This window comes from Pyxicephalus adspersus, chromosome 3, assembly GCF_032062135.1.
Source record: "Pyxicephalus adspersus chromosome 3, UCB_Pads_2.0, whole genome shotgun sequence".
NCBI classification, from domain to species: domain Eukaryota; kingdom Metazoa; phylum Chordata; class Amphibia; order Anura; family Pyxicephalidae; genus Pyxicephalus; species Pyxicephalus adspersus.
The window spans coordinates 36,476,015-36,498,600 of record NC_092860.1 but is presented as its reverse complement, the minus strand read 5'-3'; the positions used below and the strand labels follow the sequence as shown (position 1 = coordinate 36,498,600).

Genomic DNA, 22,586 nt, shown 5'->3' with positions numbered 1-22,586 from the left:
AAATAATGACATGTTGAACTAGGTCAAAATTGGGAGCACAAATTTTGTGTCATCCCAATATGTATAATTATAACATACATTATATTTTGTCCAACTACTACAACACTACATTGTTTAGAAATGTTTACACAGTAGAAAATATTTAGTTTATTGCATTAACTAGTTCAGAACTAGATATGAGCACAATGGTTCAGCGCTGCAAAGGTCAGTGTGCTAACTCCTGAGCCACCGTGCCACCCATATATTCACCATATTGTTATAAACGTTATGTCACTTTGTTTGGGAGGTAACATCTCTTCTAACTTGAGGCTGTCCCCATTTTAAAGCCCTAAAAATGCCTTCTAATTTTGTGGCTTATAGAATATTAAAAAAGCTTTAATGTGGTACAGAAAAACCTCAGGGTCTGTATTTAAAGTGCAGTTTAATATCTTAGGCATTCCCAAATGTTTCAGTGGTCATGTGCTGTAGAATTGGTACCACATTTTCAAGACTTCAGACATTTTTCAGGGTGTGGAAGCTGGTATCAATTCATCAGTAATCAGTTTGGACAGGAGACAAACAATTGCAATGAAAACACCCCTAAATTAAAATGTACCTTTGTAAAAAAAAAAAAAAAAAAAAAAAAAAAAAAAAAAAAAAAAAAGACAACACATTTAATCTAATCACTCAAGATCCATGAATCTTAGTTGATAAGGGATTACCCAAAAGTAAAAGTCACAAAAGGTTTGGAACTTACAGAACCAGCATGAAACAATATGGAAGAGCAGCACCGGGTGATTTTTTTTGAGCTACTGACAAATTCAGTCATATTATGTATATTATATAGTAATATATACTTACTTGCATGAACCTGAACACAACACTTAGTGCAAGTAATAAGATGACTTTTGCCATCATCATCAATAAACGTATTTGTTGGTGAATATTCTGTGTTCTCTTCACTATCTATGAAGCACATTTCTGGAATCAAAGGCTTTGTTCTTTGCTCCTTTGCAGGAATTTCAATTGAGACGGAGTCCCAATAAGTCTGAACGTCTTCGTTATAAGTCTCAGACTAAAAAAAAAGAAAATAAAACCTTATTGATAATTTAGGTATAAAAAATAGTAAAAATGACTCAAACATATGAAATGAAGACACACATACAAAATTCATTTGAGCATTTACTCAATTCAGCTTTTAACATTCAGTTAAAAGATATATTAGTAAAAGTTTTGAAAACAAACAAAAATTACTGAGATGGCTAAAAGATAACTCTCTCCTAGTCCCTCTCCCCTCCCCACCCCCCCTTCTTTACAGAACTGTTGAAACTGCAATCTCCAACAGAATGTTCAGTGGGTTTTAACTCTAGGTTCTGTCCAGGCCTGTGCTTTGGCAGGTCACTGTTATATCCGGCATTAAACCTTTTTCCTATTAACAACTTTGTAGCAAAAGGCAGCAGGTTTTCCTCAAAAATATGACAATATTTTGTCCCATTTATTTTTCCTTCTATCCTGGCCATTGCCCAAGTCCCTGCTGCAGAATCATCCTCACAAGAGGATGCTACCATTCCTTTTCTTTCCTAAAGGTATGGTATTCTTTTAATAGTGAGCTGTATGAGTTTTCCACTAAATGTATTATTTGGTGTTCAGATCAAATGGTTAAATTTTAGTCTCATCTGACAATAACACTTGGCATTATAATCTTAAAGGTGCATTTTGGCAAAGCTCAATCAAGTCTTAATGTAATAACTCATAAATTAATAATGTTCTACTTACCTTATAGTAAGGCAAAAAGAGAGTGCAGATAGCACAGTATGGCTTAATTTTGGAGACTGACTCATTAAATTCTCTTTCAGCAGCAAAATTTTGCACCTTGGTTTGCCAGAGATGAACAAGAGGTTTAGCCCAAACATCAGTTTCTTCATTTGTTTCCCCAGCACATTCCGAAAATTCTGAAACCAAAAAAACAACATTAAATTAAGCAAAATAGGGTAATATGAATTAGGCATAATGCTTAGTGTAGTTGAATAACAATAGAAACTGCAACAAAAACTTAGGCCACCTCTAAAACCTTGTTCCCCCTATTTGCCACACAATTTAGATGTGGTTCTCTGGTGGCAACAGGTGGAAAGGATAATATGTAAATATATTGGTCTCCAATGCACCTGTCATTCCAGAAACTGGTCCTACAGAACTGAAAATGTACAAAACAGAGATTAGTACATGTGTACTTTTTTTTATAAATTATGCTGTTGCTGTATATTCTGTCAGGAGTTTTGTTCAAAAATATATAAACAGTGACTGTCTACACTAAAGTCTACTGTAGGCTGACCAAAGATGAAGATGACAGACAAATTTGCAAGCCATCTAGAAGTAAATGTTCTTTATCTGAATAGCTAACAGGCTTGTATCCAATGAATATGCATGTCTATATGTTTAACAGATACTTTACCACTGCAAAGAAAATTATCTTCCCCCTAAAACACCCTTTTACTTAGGGCCTAGGGCAGGGGCCCTATACTTCAGTCAATAAGGGCCACACACAGACCAGATTTTCGGATTGAAAGAGTATTTTACTCACTCTTTTTTCATTTACGAATGTGTGTTAGAGAAATACTAAAATAGTGTGCAGATATTGGCTCTTAATGGCTGGAGTTGAGGACCCGTTCTTTTAACTGACCTAAAAAAATTGTTTTGTTTTTTTTCCCTCCATCTTACCCTTCATTACCCTTGTGTGAGTAAATTTTTGTAATATGCTATAAATGTATATATAATAAATCTATAATAAATATGTTACCTTAGATATACAAATTTATAAGGCAGCAAATCCAGCCAAATATGTTACACTGTTGGTTGTTCACTATTCCACCGTTTCCTTAAGAACATTAAAGAATTTAAAGTTGAGGTGGAAATAAATTCAGCTTTGAGACTATCATTTCCAGCAAGAAATCTTTCGTGTTTTACGCCGACTGTATGCATGATCACCCACTGTAACTGACTTATTCCACAAAACTTCATTCAAACCACTTTGGAGTTTATGACCCAGAAAATAAGAACAGATAGAAAGGGTAGAGATAGTAATGCCCATCACAAAAAACTATTTTAAAAAACTAAAAAGATAAACCAATCATTTAAAAAGCATGTTTAAGAAGGATAGAAATATAAGTTCCTTTTTTTTACCTGTGGACAACAGTTGAGAACATAGTTGTAAGCACATGTGGGATGTTTTTTAAGACAGAATTACATTTTCCACTTAAGTTCATACCAGTATATATTAGTGCAAACCCTTTTTTATGCATATTTATTGTAATTAATTAGTATGATTTATTTGGGGGGGGGCGTAATAAAGACACATGCCATGTGTTTTCTGAAACCAAAGGTAAGCCTGAAGAGAGCCCTAGAAAATAAAATTGGGTGGTTTTTAGCACAGTTTGCATGGTAGCTGACTGAGGAGTATTGGACCCCATTGATATTAACATTCATACCTCCCAATCGTCTGGTATGAGAAACAGGAATGCATTTTAGCACAGAATATTGAATTTAGGAACTAAGCAAACTAACTTCGCAATTAAAATGCAGGAAAAATCACTTAACCCTACCATTTCACCACAAATTTTCCCATAAAAAAAAATTATGCAGGTCTTTATATCAGAGCAAATCAGAAAGTAAAAAAAAAAAAAAAAAAAAAAAACTATTACAGGATTAATGCCTAAATGTGTATGTCTTAGAAAAAAACCTTTTAGTTTTGATAAGAAAGGAAGGTTTAAATTGCCTGCCAGGTTATTTTTTGCTGCCTTTGAACCACTGGGAAGAGTTCCTATTACTTTCTGTCCCGGGGATTCAACCTAGAGGAAATCGCCCAAAGTGAGGGTAATATTTAAAAAAAACTTGACAAAGGGCCTATCCCCTTCCCACCGGCTTGCGATTTGTGGGTTTGGATGATTATTTGCTCAATAAAGCACTGCAAACTCAAAATCCCCCTTACAAAGAGAAAAGTAATTATTTACTGGGCCAACACTTTTGGTGCCCAGTGCCATAGATGTAGTTTCTGTAATTCTTTGTGTCAGACTTAACACTGACCTCCTATACTCTTTGGAGGAATATTCTAAGAAACTGTAGTCTGCATATTTTATGTTACAAAGAATCATCTAATATATGGGGCTTCTACTACAAATTGTTTGTAATGTATGCTGACCATTCAAATAAGAAAAACCTTCTCCAGACTGAAAATTCAGAATGTCAATCGTGGTCATTCATCAGTTAGTACAGTGTGCAGAAACCAATTTCCTACTATGCAAGTCAATCCACAGTACAGGTCACAGAGGATACAACCCCTGGTAAGAATTTTGCAGTCAATACTCTTGCAGGATGTTCATTCATCAGTTATGCTTTGTTGCAAAAACAGCAATGCCTTACAATGCCTGCATGTTCGGCCATTCTATAGTAGTTTGGTGTTATATCTGTGCTGTTTTTATTTTTTACCCAACAATTAAAACAGTTGAATGAACATCCTCAAAGAGTAATTCCATAATTTTTTCCAGAGGTTGTAGTCCAAGCATAATAGGTAAAATTTGTTTTGCTTAAAATCTTTCCACACAAGTGTAACTGTGAAATAAACATAAAATGTATAGAAAAAATTCATCCTATTTTAAATATAGGAAAATGTGGTAGGAAAAAAATTTGGCAAACATTAGGAATGTTAGAAAATATTATAAACGGTAGGAAATGCCATACAAAAGGTTATGGATTTACTGAAATGTAAGCAGAACTAAGTCACTGAGTTCAGTAAACGAGAGGTACAAAAACTTGAACACAAGTTCAAAACACAGCATTGAACCAAAGTTAAAGAAAATGTAAACACTGTAAACACAAGGAACAAAAACCACATACATGTAAACCAGTAATACTGCTATTCAGATTCAAGCTGACATTTTAAAATATAACATGACATTAGGATCTACTTTTGATTACAAAACAAGTTTGACTTCTTGGATTTGGTTTCAATTAAAAGAGAAGAGAAAAATAATGAACTAAACATTAAGACTTGTTATAGGTCTCAATAGCCCAAACTACATAAATTGGTTCTGTTTCTTCTCTTAAGTTCATTCGATTGTTCCACTGACATTCATTTCACAGCAATAATTATAGCCAGAGATAGTAACTCTAAACATTCTCTCATCACATTACTGGTTACACCTTGCTAGTACCAGGTTTGACCACTTTTTACGTTCAGAACTGCGGTAAATCTTCATGGCACAGATTGAAACATTCCTTAGGGTTTTTGGTTCATTATGACGTAAGGCACGTAAGGCGCAGATAATAAGGCACGTAAGGCGCAGATAATAAGGCACAGGGTTGAAAGGTCACACTGATGGTTGCAAAGTGGAACGAACCTAAAGAGGTGTCTGGGTCTAGCTGTAAGATAGCTTTACAGATATATGTGACAATCAAGGCCAAGGAAAATAATGTCCTGTTGCCTTTGACATCATGTGAGGGAGCTGGCTGTAAACACAGGAACTGCTCATTGTGGAAGACTAGAGGCCTCGATACAAGAACATCTAGAGTCTCTAAAGATTTGCAAGGTTTTGTGAAAACAAGGTTTACTACTCTGAAAAGAATATTGGATTGGACACACTCCTCAGTGCTCCAGAAGAATAACACTATGTACTGCACAAGTAGCCTTAGTAGCACAGCAAGCAGCAAGACTGACAAATCCTGCAAAGTATTTTGCACTGGCTGGAAATGACAAAGCTTACAGGTGAGATTCCCTACTGCCTAAAGGGAAGGAGGAGACACTTCTAACAGGAATGGACACAGTATAAAGAATAGATACAACTTGTAAAAAAAGAACCTTGACTGTCAATAAATAATACCAGCATTCGACCATAAACCCCAATTCCTGAATTGATGCAACACTACAATAAGTTTTGCACCGTGTGCGCTTTATTGGTTAAATACTTTCATTCCATCAAGGCACCTATGAAAGGAGCAATGTACCAGCCACAGATAATCTCAAAGCACCCAACTATTAAAACATAGCCTACAAGTACCAAATATCCAAATAACCAAAACTAACCAAAGTGAGTAAAAAAAAAGGAACCATGGAAATGTTACTGAGGTAAAATCTGTCAGTAAAGCTGTGTACCCTTTATGTGTACCCTACACTTTTATCACTTGCATTTCAGCAATCTGTATGTGTGCAATGTATTTCACGTGTGCTCGCGGCCTCCAAGCAATCTGTGTGTGAAAAATACATTGCTTCTGAACATGTTAGTGTACAGTACACAGCCTAGATTGGTCTGATGCAGAGGTGCCTGCCTTGTGCATTAAAGAAAAGGGGGGATGTCACAACCTATTATGTTTTAGGGAGAAATGGTGATCCAACAAGATCTAATACTTTTACTCCTTCGTGATGATCTTTAGGCTAGGGACCCTTGTCCCAGTACTTTTTGTTTCTATATGTGTACCCTACACTGTTTATGAAGATCTTTTGTGTTACATACACTTCTTTAAACAGCGTATAAAATATATAGTTTTGTATGTAATTGACACCCGTCAAATATTTTTATATAATAATAATAAAACACTCCTAAAATGAATCCTATATGCTCGAAAAACCAATATGTTTCAGCATTAGCAGTTCTCAAGATAGAAAGAGTAAAATAAAACATAGTCACCACTGGCAGAAGCCAAGGGCCTATGTAATTCAGGGCACATTCATTTTCAATAAATGGCTGCAGAGTGTAGTCTTCCTTTAAATCTTCTGTTCTCTGATCTTGTCATTACACCGTAATTACTATGAGCTTCAAATATAAACCTTGCAAGTATCAATTTAAAGGAATTAGCAAGCACGTAAGAGTATGACTGCTTTCACTGATACATAGAAAATGCAAAGCTCTGCCGCGTCTGACAACCAATACTTTGTAGTTAAGAAAAGCAAAGGTAAAAGCATGGAGCATCCTATTAATGACTATGACAGAACAATAAAAGCTGGTAGAGCAATGAGTAAGATGAAAGCAGACTATGAGCCACATTACAAGATTCACTTACAATTTCCAACAAAAGCAAAAGATAAAGGTCAACACATGCAACTTTGCTGCTCTAACTCACAAGGAAAAGAGATAAAGGAAAATGAGGCCTCTTTATTGCAAAAAAACTTCATATAAAAGTAGAACCTGAGAAGCTATATAAATATTTTTATAATCCTTGCATGTATTAAGGTTTTTTATTTTAAATTATACCTAAGTTTGCAAGTAATCAAGTGACAAAACTTAAATTCTAACTTAATAAAACAAGTAGGCGTAAATAATAAAAAAAAACATTTTTTAAGTTGGGGGACATGGTTAAAATATGTCACAAAATGTAATTAGACTCCGACCTCCAGGAATACAGGACATGCCACAGCATACAATACACTTACACCTTAAATGTAAGTAATTTTATAACAAAATAGTGTTCTATTTTAAGCTACATCACAGTCCGACAGTAAGGCTTTATTAAGGCTGCGTATATATGTTCTTTCATGATTCTGTCCAATGACAAAAGACTGAAAAAATGCATGAACGAGCGCTGTACATACAGGGTCGTTCTGCTCTATGGAGAGGAGAGGATGACGGAGAGGAGAGGATGACGGAGAGGAGAGGATGACCGAGAGGAGAGGATGACCGAGAGGAGAGGATGACCGAGAGGAGAGGATGACCGAGAGGAGAGGATGACCGAGAGGAGAGGATGACCGAGAGGAGAGGAGAGGATGACCGAGAGGAGAGGATGACCGAGAGGAGAGGATGACCGAGAGGAGAGGATGACCGAGAGGAGAGGATGACCGAGAGGCACCCTGCTGCGCTCTCTCCCCTTTGTTTTCATTATGATCATCCCTCATTTATGGATACGCCAGGATGGATACCAGCCCTAAAGCGATAATCGGACAAGAATCATCCAACGTGTGTATGTAGCCTAAGACATAAGAGTGTGTCAGCTTTTTGTTCAGAAAATACATACTAAGCCACATGTGCACATATACATGGTTCTTTACCAGGACAAAGTAACTCCAATGCACATTTTGACCTGTCCAATTAGGAGTGAGGGCTTGTTCACACTACAACAATTAAATTGTGTGATTTATTGCACGTTGAACAGCATTATTATTAACATTGTTACATATGAAGTTTCAAAATGAACAGCAGATCCAAAACTATTTTTATTTATTTTTTTGTGTGTGAAGGGTTAGATCCTCTGTACCCAGGGCACAATAAAAATATACATTCCAAATATAAAAGTTAATCATTGATTACAATAAAGTTGCTATAAATGGCACAAAATTATTTATTGTAATATTTAATTTTGATCTTTAGGATGCTAAAAAAAACTATCAAGATTTTGGTCCTGTAGGTGCCGGTGGACAGTTAAATATTTTGTTAGAATGTAACTTGGTAATAAACAGTATTTATATAGCGTCAACATATTACGCAACGCTGTACATTAAAAAGTGGTTGCAAATGACAGATACAGACATTGACACAGAGGAGCCTGAGAGAGAGGACCCAGCATTTTACCCTTTAAAAATCTCTTTTGTCTCCATTACATAACTGTGGTTTGTCCTAGGTGCGGCAATCCTATTTAATGAACTGCAATGTATAGCCTGCCGATTACATTTCTCTTAAAGTACAATTAAATTCTGACAAAAAATGTTCAAAAGGTAATGAGTTAGGAGCTAATTATCATTATTGCCTGAGTTCTCCCAGCTGATATTCCTGACTTACAAAGCCTTTATTCTGTACTGTACCAATGTTTCTAGACAGCCATCTTGTTAAAGGAAGGTCTTTTGCTTTCTCACGTCAAAGCCTCCAACAAGCCTCCAAGAACAGTGAGCAGCACAGTAGTGGTATCACAAAATCTTATGCGTATTTAAGCAGTTTCACAAACCAAAAAGTATTAACAGATTTAATTTTAGGGTGTTGCTTAGGTACATTAACATTTCTAAATTTTCTCTACAAACACAAAGCTTTACTTTAGGTATTATTTCCATTTCCTAAGTTTCCAGATAGCAATTAAGAAAACCAAAGAATAAATGATAAGTATTTATACATTTGGTATGAGGAGATATTTTGAACTGTTAATGTACATGGCTTATTTAAAAATCAAGTCATATCCAGAAGTGTTTACACATTTTATACAGGACAAAACCTAAAACCAGCCTTTCACAACTTTAACATGAGGAACTCTTGCTATAATGACTATATACATTGATCACAGTACATTAGAGTAATGGTCAGTATCAACAATACCTCTTACACTGCTGGCCAGTGGGAAGAATGCCACTCTTACAGATTTCCAAAATGGTTCACTGACATCAGCTAAACTGACCTGAGAGAAAAGATTTCTTATGGCTCAAACATCATCTAGGAACCTGGAATACCCTTGGGTTCCATGGAACCTTGGTTTGGAAACACTGCCTTAGATAATAAAAATAAAAGAAATACAAATAACAAAAGAAACACGATAATATGTCTATTTCTATAGTAAAGGGGTAAAAGGCAAGCATTCTAAATTTAGAAGAAGAACAGAATTTTAGGGGGCCTTGGTAATGATAGCCATTGCTGTACTGAATTATTCTTAAACTAATGGTACAATGTGCATGACATAAGCATTACATTTTGTGTTTATCCTTGCTTAAAACCAATACAAGTATCTAGCCAGCTTAACAGAAAAGTGCAGCTAAAACGGAGAAAAGTTTTTGTAGATGACAAACTGTCCCCTGACTTTAAATGTTGGATGGGAAAGTAAAGTGCTGAAAGGCCAAAAAATACAAAATGGAAAGGTGGATAAAAAAGGTTCTTACTGTTTTATGTGAAAGAACACACAAAAAAAGTCTTAGTAATGGGTCAATAAATATCTTGAATCAATTCACTGCTAACTGCAAGGATGACTTTTTTATTGCTTTAGGAAGCAGGAATTTTGCAACATAAAATCACTATAATTATTTCACAGGCTTTCATAATGCATCTTGAGTTTTTATGTTACATGTAAGGAAGGCTTTTAGGCATATTATCACACAATCACAAAGTGAAGTGATTTATACCATATCTTGTTTATGGGAATTTGGTTTTGAAATGTATTTATATTGTGCTGAAGTGGAAAAGCAAAGGACTGAATGATCATTATGTGTTAGTTTTAAAAGCCAATTAAAGGTAAAGAGATACTGCTTAAAAAAAATAAAAACTCACAGCCATATTCTTCCAATATACAATTAAGGTGGTTGAGCAGGGTGCCTGTGCAGTCAAAAAGGGTACTTAACAGCTAGGCATTGATCGGACAGGTAGGAATGGTAATTTGAGGGTTATTGGAGAGAGGACACAGCTGTCCCTATCAGCAGTACGCTGCTCTCAGAAATTAGTTCTAGTAAAAGATGACTGACCTCTCTAACACTGTACAACAGGTTTCTGTGCAGGTGGTTGTGGCGAGGGGTGTGATGGTTACTTAGTTTTGTCAGAACCAAGTACTGGAGTTATGGGTATTTGATAATTGCTTAAAATTGCCTTCCATCACAAATCATAGTTTGCAGCGGTAGAGGACTATAAAGGGATTAAAAAATTGTGATTTCAAATGGACAGTAACAAAGGAAAAAAAAATAGCAACATGATCGGAAAAAAAAAAAAAAAAATACCTTAACAAGGTTGGGCCAATTGGGTATGATAATATGTTATGATGATAGATACACATAGGGCCTGATTTATTAAAGCTCTCCATGGCTGGAGAGGATACGTTTTCATCAGTGAAGCTGGGCGATTCAGCAAACCTGGAATGAATCTGGTCAAGGATGAAAACATTTGCTAACAAATAGCAAAAGACCTTGAAGAAATCCATTTCAGGTTTGCTTGATCACCCAGTTTCACTAATGAAATTGTATCCTCTAGTCTTGGAGAGCTTTAAGAACGCAGGTCCATAGTGTATAAATTTATGGCAGCATTCTATTTTCCCCTTTCATTACTATACAACAATCAGATCAAAACAATAAATTAAGGATGCCTATTGGTTTCTATAGGATACAGCACACATAATACTGTTGTCTGATTTAATAAGCTGAAATGTTCTAGAAATACTGTAAAGACTGTTCTCTTTATACAGAATCACGTCACATTTTATCATAATTATTTTTCTTTCCTCACGATTCTTTTCCCCCCTAGTATCTTTCCACTTTAATCAGAAGTGTATCATGTTGATTTGTGAATGCAGAGGAATTTAAGAGCATTGAGAAAAACGTTACTGTATTTTAGACCACCGTAAACTACTCATTTTGCTCCAGCCGCCTCCATATTTAAATTTTAATTCTGACAGAAAAGCTATGATATTATTCAAGCCATTTAATTGTGTATTCCAATCAGAAGGAAACCCACTTTCCTTGCAACCCCTCAAGGCATGAAAAGATTACACTGATATGGATCACAGGCAGCTCCTCCTTTCTGCAAGTGATTCTTAAGAGCACACTGAGCTATGTGAGGCAGAACTACTGGGCTGAGATTATACATTTTGGCCTTCCACACATAAATAAAATCCTAAAATGCAGGTATTAGATATGTGACGGATGAGCAGACCAAGATCCACACAGAGCAAATTAATTACAAATTTGGTGATAAACAGAACTGAAGCTTGAGCTATGGATAATAAAATTACATGCCTTTTTATCCTTTCCCTAGTGCCTCTCTTTTACTAGAAGAATATATTCTACAAATGTGTGTAGAGTGATCATAATAGAGGCAACAATAATCATTTTGCATGAAACCTTATCAGTTATTTTTTTTTTAATAAAATGTATTTCTACTTAACCCCTTATTAACCCTTAAAGATTACTAGTTAGTCTTAATTAAAGCCTTTCCTCTCCTTTTCCAGTTGCAAACAAGTTTGCCTTGCTTTGTGTCAACATTTGATTTTATGAATAAAATATTTCCGCAAAACAATATTACCAAAATAGGCTTAGTTTGTCAAGAATGCATGTATTACCTAAATAATAACTAATGTATTACTTAAATATTAAACTAATAACTAAAGTTATCTTAAGTTGCAACAACGTTATTTCCAAAAAATCAGGCCCAGTGCAGAAATGTAAAAAGGGTCAGAAGGGTATTTCAGGTACAGTGGCTGAAATAGTAAAATATGTGCCAGTTGCACATCAGTCAGTGAAACAGATTTGACAATAAGGAGGGTAGGCTATTAGCAGTCACTGTTCTGTTCTCCCTAATAGGTAAACTGACATTGTCTCATCTCAGCAAACTCAACTTTACCCCGTTTCTCCTGCATTATATGCAGCAAGTGAGAAAAACTAAATAAAACAAAAAATATTTATGTTTTCAACATACTTTGTACATGAAAAACAATGAATAGCATACCTTCATCACTTGCTTGATGCTTGACTACTGTCATAGGAGATCTAGAAGGTGGTTTACCCAGGGGAAGTCTCCAGCTCTTTGTTCTTTGTGGCCTTTTCTCATTATTTTCAGCCCAAGTTGTGCTCTAAAACAGACAAAGCCAGCCTGTCAGACTAAAATACAGAAAACAGTGTTGTACTTAAGAAATAAAACCTCTCCAGGATTAAGAAAACCAAGTTCTATGTAACATTTATTCTCCTTTACAAGTAATGATGGTAAAATCTAAAAATATACAAGATGGGACCCTGTAGTACCATATCTCCGCTTTTATTGCTACCAAGCTGTACACAGACAAATAATTCAGCTAGTGAGGAAATGTTCAAGTCCTTATGCTAATGTTTATATCTAGGGAGATACTTCCCTCAAGAAGCTAAATGTCAACTGCATCTAAATGATAACACGGATGCCTAAGTAAAATAAGTAACAGACAACAGTAAGTAACATTACACAAACATGGTAATACAAAAAAGACTACTTTAGGGTTAGAGAAGTTTAAACTCTATAAAGGAGAAAAATATGGAAGACAATATACTTTTCAAATGTGAATAGGATGTTTGCAGTGAAGATGTAATTTGCTATTATCTTTACTAGCAAACGACTGCTTACTTGTCCAGCACCTACAGCGTGGCTCATACGGTACATTAAAACTGGTGTACATAATACAAAAAGCATCAGACAAATTAGAGTGCTTATACTTGAGGGAAAAAAACATGATTAACCTTTACAATTGTTTTCTATTTAGGGGGAAAACCCTACACAATACTACATTTGTAAGATAAAATATACAGGTTGTATTCTCTCTGTAGGAGTGAAAGTTAGAAACACATTGCCAAACTTTTCTGAGATAGAAAAATGATTTTTGGTTTGCAAATTTCATCAACCTAACACAAAACTACACACCATAGATAATTTAAAGACCTAAAAAATAGATAAACAAAGGAATGTTTAAAAATGTCTAAATTGCATGTTAATACAGAACACCCAAACAAATGCTATGGTTTCCTATGTGCCAGTTTCTTTGTTTTTGTTTCAAAGAATCATGTGTCTGCAGTATAGATGTAAATTCAGAGTGAAAACAAGCTGTACATTCTGGAGTGTTTCTGTCTACTTTATCATGGCAGTACTATGCATATGATGGGTAACCTGTCATACATGATGCTCACTGTGGCCCTATGATTTATGCTGATAGCTGTTAATTTTACAAGTACAGCAGACTGGCTGTCAGGGCTGTACAATCAAATCCATCTTGGTTTAAAGTGATTAATGCTCTGTCCGTTTCAGTAAATGAGCATGTATAATACCATTGCTGAAAAATTAATGAGACTAGCGTTTATACTGCTTAAGATCAGCTAAAGGCTGCTCAAAAAGAACGAGAAAAAATACAAAGAAATGATTGGTTCTTACACAAAGATTGGGCTTTTCAGAGCCCTGTTTCCCATCATTTAACATGGAAGGAATTTCTCCTGGTTCAAGGCCACATTCAGCTATCTCAAGGTCACTAGCCTCATCCTCTTCATCACTAGTAATGCTGCTCGTCTCCTCCTTGTCTATGTTCTCAGCTACAAACGTATCACATGGTTGGATTTCTTGAATAGGTGGTTTTCTGTCCATTTCCTCTTCTGTATTTGGACCATCTTCTATTTTTACTTCAGCAGCTGGGGCAAAATAACTGCATAGTTCTGTAAGACCAGAAGCAGCCAAACTGAGGTCATAATTGCTTTTGTCTTCTGGCTTCATATCTTGTTCCAAAGGAATGTCAGGAAGTGAACCTACAAACCAGAGAGATTCTTAACATAAATCAAAGGTGCATAGTGCCACAGTAGATACACTATTTACAGCAGCTTATTTGTTTATACTTCAACATTAGTAATTTGGGAGTTACAGAATACAGAATATACACATATACATACAACTTTTATTATTGAAAAAAATGTGAGCACAGCTTTCATAAATATCTTCTCACAAAAGTTAGAACAACCAGACTTATGCTGAAAATGTATTCTCCTGTTACCTGGTATAAATGTAATTGTTACCAATTTTATATAAAATATACTATTCCCAGATTCCCAGAACCAACATATTGGACAGCACCTAATGCTACTTTACTAAGCATAGTTCTCCCCAGCCTGTTTTTGGGGGCCGGCCACCCACCTGTTGTGACTCTTCTGCCTGGCACTTAGCAGCAGCTCCGAACTGACAACGGAGAGGCTGCTTGCTCCGTTCTCCGCTGATAAGAGCGGATTTCTGCTAAGAGCCAGGCAGGAGAAGAGCACAGCACAGTTAGGATGAGATCGGGACACAGGCTGTTCCTCCTCCATCTCAAAGCTGTGCTGAGTCTTCTATTGAGAAAAGAAGAAAAAAAACATTGTGTAACAATGTATCCGCCCAGTGGGCATGTGTAATGATGTCAGTAGAGCAGTCTGTGTGTAAATTCTGCATGTAAATTCTGTATTACAGCTCCCTGTGTATAAACATCCATATCTCCAAAACTGTATGTCATAATGAATTGAAATTTTCAGGATGCACAGGGAACACTCATAGTTAGTAGTAACTACAATCAGCACCACAACTTGTGAAAACTTAAAGATATGGGGATCAGAATTGTAAAAACTTGTGAAAATACAATATTGGGGTTCCTGTTTCAAACTCAAGTGCACCTAGGAGTCCTTAATTGAAAATGTAAATTGGGGACCCCCGGGGCCACTTACATAGAAGCATTGGGATGGGGCCCCTAACCTAATACCGACCTGTCACAAATCTATAACTATGATATGCTATGTTACCCTGTCTGTTTCTCTTCTTTGTATCCCAATTTCCAATGAGATCAGCACTGGATAGAACGGTGAGCATCGGAAAGAAGAGAGAAGCTGAGCAAGCGTGGGACTCGCTGGGTTAAGCTTGTGGACAGATCAAGTGAGAATTCTTTTCACAAAAGTTTTGTGTTATGCAGATATAGTGCTAGAGGCCACATTTGAAGTTAGGCTGAATTCATATTGGCAGTAAGGTTGCATGTGCTGTATTTACCCCTCACTTTCCTATGAACAGGAACCACTGCAGCTTGAAAAACTGCTAGGCCTGAAAAAGCCCAGCACTTACCGCCAGTTACCAATCCTATCTATTTTTTGTGCCCCAGCAGTACTCTAAAAATGGTATTGTCTAGAATTATTCCCGAAAAAAAGCAGCGTATTGCGGAATATGTGATGGTGTCTAGGCAATTCTGTATCTACAGCCTTATAGCAAAATATCACATAGCACTGTGCAATTTAAGCCACTGTTTTGAGATTTGAACAAGATTTGGCGATGATGCTGCTGTGCTACTTACTGTTAAAAAAGAAAACACAGTGCTTCCTTAACCAAAATTGCCACCTCCAAACAGACATATGGGAAAATAATTGTTACTTTGATGTGGTTAAGAGGTTTTTGTTTCTCAGTGAAACCATGAGCTTAATCAAGAGTATCAAAATCCAGCCCTTAAGGGCCACATACAAGCCAGGAATTTGGGATAAACTGCTGTCTGCATTTACTGTTGGAGAAATACTAAAAATGTGTGTGGATCTTAGCCCTGGAGGACTGGAGGTGGACACCCGTGAGATAAATTAAGTAGGGCAACCCAAGCCAGACTTTGAAATTTAGGAAATGTCTATTGAATAAGGCCTGACATCCTAGAGTCAAGTATGAGTGGAATAAAAAACACTGCGAGCAGGCAGCTCTTTATAGCAGAAGTGACAAGCTGTGCCGCTTCTGCAATAAAACAAAATTACCTGCGAGTTAATCTTCTTTTGAATTAAGACTGTACATGTACAGCTCAGTGTACAATCCTAGCATACCCCGGTTCTGGAAAACTCCTAAGAACATGGATTTAATGTATTGGAACATACTGTACATTTTGGCCGGACCCCGCCACCCAGATTTTTATTTATTTTTTTTTTTTTTAAATAGTATCACTTTTTACTTTTAACTAGGATATGCTCTGTAGGATGAACTCATAAAGTAGGTATGGTAGTGTTAAATATGAGTGATGTGAATAAAGCAGAACAAAGGATAAAATGTGGCATACTGGCAAGCAAAAACATTTCTTTAGCAGTGTGTTTCAGGCTCAAAGACTCCTTTTTTTAACACAACTGTACAAGGAAAACCAGCAATGTACTGCATTTTAAGCCTTGCTACACTGCAACAATGTATGATACCATACCTTCAAGAACCTATGACTTATCAGAGAAACATAATCAGTTCTTATCTCACCTGAGGCTTGGATATTATTCAATAAACTGTGATCTAGATGCACTTCTTTAATGTTCTTCACATCCCCCAAAGGCTCTTCTTTGTTTATTTGCGCTGCGTTTTCTGTGGGTTTTTCATTGACCTTGAAACCATCTGTAGCAGCTTCACTAGCTATGATTTCTGCCCCGACTACCATGGCTGATACTTCCTTGTCCTCCTGAGTCTTAAGCTTCTTAGAACGAGATGTGGTACGCTGAAGGCTGTAATGGAAGATACTGCTGTCAGATTAGAATGTCTGGTGTGGATAAGATAAAACAGCTTCCAATATAAATACCTTTCACCTTAATAAACTAGCACAAAAATGTCATTTTTGTGTGTGCTGATAGTGTTTAGAATTTATTATGTTACAGATCAGAGGCTGATTCTGCACTTGCTAATCCTCTATCAAAGTTCTTCAACTTCTTAAAGGTTAGGATAAATAACCTTTGGGACTTTGCTGTGACAAAGGTGAACATGAGTGTAACCAAAGAAAATTAGATCACAACCTTCCTGTCACTCAGTGAAAGACTTAAGTCTTTAAATTGATAATAGAAACATTGTACATTAAGGAGAATTTCACAGCACTTTAGGCGTAATATATGAAACCTAGAGAAGTAGGTAAAAAATTACCTATAAGGTCAAAAAGTATAGAAACACAAATGTAAACAGGAAGTCCCAAAAAACATTCTCAGCTAAGACCTGTACTAAACAACAATCTAGTTATTTGGATCAGAGCCATATTATGAAAAGCAATGGATGTTCCCAATCTCTTCGTATCCGAGAGGAACCATCATTTGCTGCACAATTGGCACACTGAAGATAAAGAGACCATGTAGCACTGTATTGTATCTACTATCTCTGGTAGATTGTTTGTAGAAGTGAAATATGCCATTTCAGCACCTACTGGGACAGTCAAAGTGACCAGTTGGCGTTTTCACACTGGCATATTAGGCATAGGTTTGTAAAGTAAAAAAATATATAATGTACCCTTTCAAAGCTTTCTTTATTTTTCTTCTCCTTTTATTCATCCAGGCTCGTAGTTCTGGAGTAGCTTCCACTGTAGGTTTTGTGTGGTCAATAGTGTGAATGTCTTTCCCTTGCTTCCAAATTTCATAACGTTCTGGTTGAAATATCTTCACAAAGATATCCATTGATATTTTTACCATGTCACTACTGCATGAACACTGGAATCACAGATAAAAAAGCACATATAAAAAAACAAAAATGGAGAAAACATACATATAAACAAACCTAATGTTCTCTAAATATATATCTGTAGATACTGAATACAGTTTAGTACAAGTACAGCACAGTTTAGGATATAATTTTTTATGCATAGATTTTAGGCAATAAATGTTATGGAAGCCTACATATATATTACAATAAACTTAAAACAGACAGGAAAATCCTCACTTGGACATCATCATTTTCCCATGTTTTCTGAGATCCTACAGTCCCCGACAGAACTATTCGAAAGCACTATATTAATATGTTTAGATATTGGTCCTTATTTTCAGATTCCTAGATGAGGGACCCTGGAAGAAAATAGGTTTGGCTTTGCTCATTACTAACTGAACTAATCAGGCCAAAATGTGCAATTTGCGAACAGAGCTGACACCAGGTTGAAAGAACCAGGAGGTCATCAACTAATGAAATTATGACCTGAAACTAACAGCCAATGGAATTTGAAGTTTACACTCTGGTCCTACATACTTGTAGCATTCCAGTCAATATTAGAAATAGATAGTAAACGTCACCTGGTGAAATAGGTCTCTACTTCTGTTTCACCTTTCATTTATTTTCCAATATGGACAGTTTTCTATCAATTTGGGTACATTCTAAATGAGATCTAAGGAAGTCCAGACTTATGATTCTATATTATTTTATATGTTTGTTCTCTTTGCTACAGCCTAATAAAAGGAGTCAGGAAGAATAACTGTGCACAAAAGTTAACAAAAAAGTCTACAACTGTATTAAAATTGGACCACAATTCCAGAAAGTTGACAGAAAAGGCAAGTAAGCAGAGTGAATTTGATTCAGCTTTAATAGTATATTTAACAGACCTAAATGAAGGAAGGCTGGCGTTTACAAGCACTTTAAAGTGGAACTAAACCTTTTCTACGGTCACTTGACCATGTTCCAATGTGGCTGCCACCATCTTCTTCTTTCCTTGTTTTTATATGTTCGGCTATGTTAATTGGGCAGGAATGAATGAATGAATGAACAGATGTAATTTAAAGCAGCTGCAGGGGAAGCCAAGAAGAACCAAAAATCCTGGCTTTCTAAACTGAGCTGTGCATGTGGGTGGTAAGTATGTATTTTTTGTAATGCATACTTACCACCCACCCATAATTTTGTAATGGCCTCTTTCTTCAATAAAGACCTGTCCTAGTCATTTTTTTTTTAGTTTTGCTTTAGTTGCATTTTTTCAAAGATCATTAAGTAATTTCCATTCAATATACTACTGATTGAAAGCAATAGGTTAGCTTCACAGATAGTTCTACAGATAGGTATTTCTACAGATACGAAGCCATCCATAAATTACATACATTTCAAGATATGTGCGGGTAATCCTAAAATGTACTTCACCCTGAACAGCTGAAAAAAATATATTTTTAAATATGACTTTTCAACTACAAGAGCAGCATTTTAGCAGGACATAATATATGGATGTAAAACAATCCCCTAAACCAGGTGCAAGAGCTTTCCTGGAGGTATTTGTAGGATACCATGCTGCAGCTCTAATTGAATCTGACCCAATGGACATACACATAATATATAAATCTGGCCAACGTTGTGAACATTCGAAGCTGCTCTGAAATATTACAATACTTAGCAGAGTCAAGCTATTCAGCTTAGGAGACAGTAAATGCCCCCTAATGCACCCACTCACATACACAATTTATACAGGTTCAATTTACTGCAGAGATATGACAAATGGTTGCTCCAGGAATAATTCAAGGGAAACCTTGTCAACAGTACCGAAATATGAAGTGTAAAAATAAAACAAAAGGGTCAAAGAACCCTCTTGGCTAGTGTGCTGTTAAACTGCAAAGTTAAAGTAATATGAGAGCAACTACTTTATAACACAAATATCCAAAAATGCTGCGTGTTTTCCAATTACACTAAAATGTAATACAAAATACTAAATACAATTTTCTATAAATATCATCAGTTTTAATACTTCTAAGGTCTACGTATTTTATAGGAAAATTAGAGGGTCACCATAAACATTTCTTTTATTGTGAATTGTTAAATGCAACAAACAACATCCTTTTTAAAGACATTTAAAATGTCTATAAGCCCCTGGTTCCCAACCTGTGGCATTTACTGTGCAGCCTTCAGACAACATATGTATAATATTCCAATACTGGAACACAAATGTGGATGTATTCATTGGTAAAAAGGCTGTAACACCTTTGATCTCCAGCAGTTTTATGTAACGTGTCTCCAATCTGTGAATGTCCCCTGAAGTAGATTTCCAGTATACAATACCTCTTAGGGCTACTTCACACAGGCAGTGATGTGTTTAAAGCTTCCTTAAGCAAGGAAACACCAACGCTTGGGGAAACTCTACTTTCTAAAAACATGCAGTTAGGGTAACTGGCTTCACCCCAAATTAACCTTAGATTGTGATGTATGACTATGCTAGGGACAATAGATTATAAGCCTCTTTGAGGGACAGCCAGTGATATGACTACGTGTAAAGCGTAATGTAATATGTTGCTATATAAATACTAGTTGTTAATAATGTAGCGTCTCCTTGCAGCACCCCCAATAGGGAATGCATTGGGGCTGCAGTGAGTGGTACTAATACTGCTCAATGCCGCTAGCTGTCACATGTGCAGACGCTGATTCTTTTTCAACCAGGGCTGCCGTGTTAGTGCTCGAGCAGTTGAAAAGGTGAGTTGCGTGACATTGCTTAATAGCCTTTTTTTTTTGTTTCTTTCTGGCAAACTTTTTGAAGAATCAATTGAATAAAATATTATGTGTGGCTTAACCACCTGAGCGTTACACTGATTTCTAGATTTCTGTTCCAAAAGCGTCACAGGTTTTCATGAAATTTTTTTTTTTAAATTGTAGACCTGTAACTTACAGAAATATGTCCGAATAGGGGTCTAGTAGATACGACGCTGGAACACGGAACCGACGCTGGATTAGCACAGCGGGACCAGGTAAGTGGGGATTTTAGTGTAGGCGAAAAAATACGGGCTTAACCAAAATAGCAAAAATATTTAGTGCGAGAAATTACGGGCTTAGCGGTTAGGGGGTTAAAGTGAATTCTATTTACCAAAAGCAGTAACCCCGAGCGACACTCGGGGTAACAAAAAAAATTCTACCTGCTCCCCTCGATCCAGCAACGTCTTCTAGCGATCCCCAGCCAGTTTCGGCATCACATCCTCAGCTTGATCGATGTAATGCGTTGGTACGCTGGGGAGGTGTGACTTGGCGAGAAATTTAAAAGCAGATTACATAGTAAACTGCTTTTAAAACATTGATCACAGTGATAAAGTTATAAATAATAAATACAAAAGTTTATCTATTATTGTATCCTTGTTTGGCCAAATTAAAAAAAAAATAAATATACCAAATGAATTATTTTTTATAATTATTATTTATAACTATTATATTTTAATTTATGATTTGTGTTATAAACTTACCATACCCAGGAGTTATTCCTAAGAATTACAGGCCTAAAATATTTGACATAAAAATACGAACATAATCAGACTGCAAGGGAGATTAACTGATGTGAGAGGCCACACTCAAGACCCCAGATATCAAAAAAGTTGACTATTGGTTTAAGCAGATCAGTATTGTTTCTTCAGTATGATATTGCAATTTTAAAGCAGAAGTCCAGGCAAGCAGTTAAAATTCATTGATGAAGGGTTTTTGTTTTGCTTTTTTTTTTTTTTTTTTTTTTTTTTTACTGCAGTTAAGTAAACTTTCCTCCCATCAGCATTTTCTCCTTCCTGTTTCTGAGCTCTGTAGTAAAGGCCGATATAGTGACAAATAAAGGCACTTGCACTGGTTGCATTAAACAAAAAATTAATGTGGGTGTATTAGTGGAGTTATCAATGAATACAAAGCTGCATTCTTTATCTCTTTATCATCTGTCCAGAGTTCAGCTTTGCTAATGTTGCCAACAAATAAACAGCCGATATACTATTGATTCTGTAATATTTGACTAGACCAATAAATGGTTGGATCATCACACCAATTCTAAACAAAAGGTAAAACAAAATGATCGCAAGGTGGCTGCAATGACAGAAGTAGCCTTTACAACTAAATCCATTTTGGTCAAATATACTATTGGAGTTTAAATGATTTTAAAAAAGTACTTCGTAAAATATTCTATTTAGGATAAAGTGAGGATGAATCAGCCTCCGCCTGGTTTTAATTGCTCACTGTATCTTTGTTGGGGAGATTTACTTTGTGTCTGATGCTTATTTCCCGGAAGTGTTACAGGTAAATAACATGGATAATCTTTTTGGAACATTTTTTTAAATAAATAGTCTGACAACTGTATTTTTTTTAATTTACATATGACCAAGAATACAATGAAATCCCATGCAGACAATTAGACAACATTTGCAATACAATTTTTTATGTCCTAAATAAACTTTATCAAATGCAGAAATACCCCCAAAACATTGATTTGTTAAAAGAAGGAAATACTTGAATTACCAGTTCATCTAAAAATCTAAAACAGTTGTAAGTGTGTGAAATATTAAGCATGAAACAATTTAAATGACACATTTGATGTGTATACATGGGTAGATGTCAAACAGGTAGGTGTATAACAAATGTCTGAACAGAAAAATTGTCCTCAAATGAACCTGATTAGGTTACGTGAAGAAGCAAAATATGCAGTGCTCAGTTACAAATGCAAAAGGCATTTAGAGATATTTTTTAGTGGTTTTC

General features: G+C 35.9%; 1 protein-coding gene across 4 annotated transcripts in view; it reads right to left on the bottom strand.

Moving 5' to 3' along the window:
* The window catches only part of KDM4C (lysine demethylase 4C), a 144,162-nt gene that overhangs the window by 47,153 nt on the left and 74,423 nt on the right, over window positions 1-22,586 (bottom strand). For 3 of the 4 annotated variants that reach the window (XM_072404235.1, XM_072404237.1, XM_072404236.1), the window contains exons 9-14: window positions 17,649-17,845; window positions 16,644-16,882; window positions 13,806-14,170; window positions 12,363-12,486; window positions 1,756-1,931; window positions 841-1,054 (exon numbers count right to left, since the gene is read on the bottom strand). In XM_072404235.1, the coding sequence (XP_072260336.1) occupies window positions 841-1,054; window positions 1,756-1,931; window positions 12,363-12,486; window positions 13,806-14,170; window positions 16,644-16,882; window positions 17,649-17,845 (1,315 nt within the window). Of the gene's footprint in view, window positions 1-840; window positions 1,055-1,755; window positions 1,932-9,263; window positions 9,432-12,362; window positions 12,487-13,805; window positions 14,171-16,643; window positions 16,883-17,648; window positions 17,846-22,586 lie in introns of those variants that run through there. The other variant, XR_011919771.1, reaches the window with a different exon arrangement.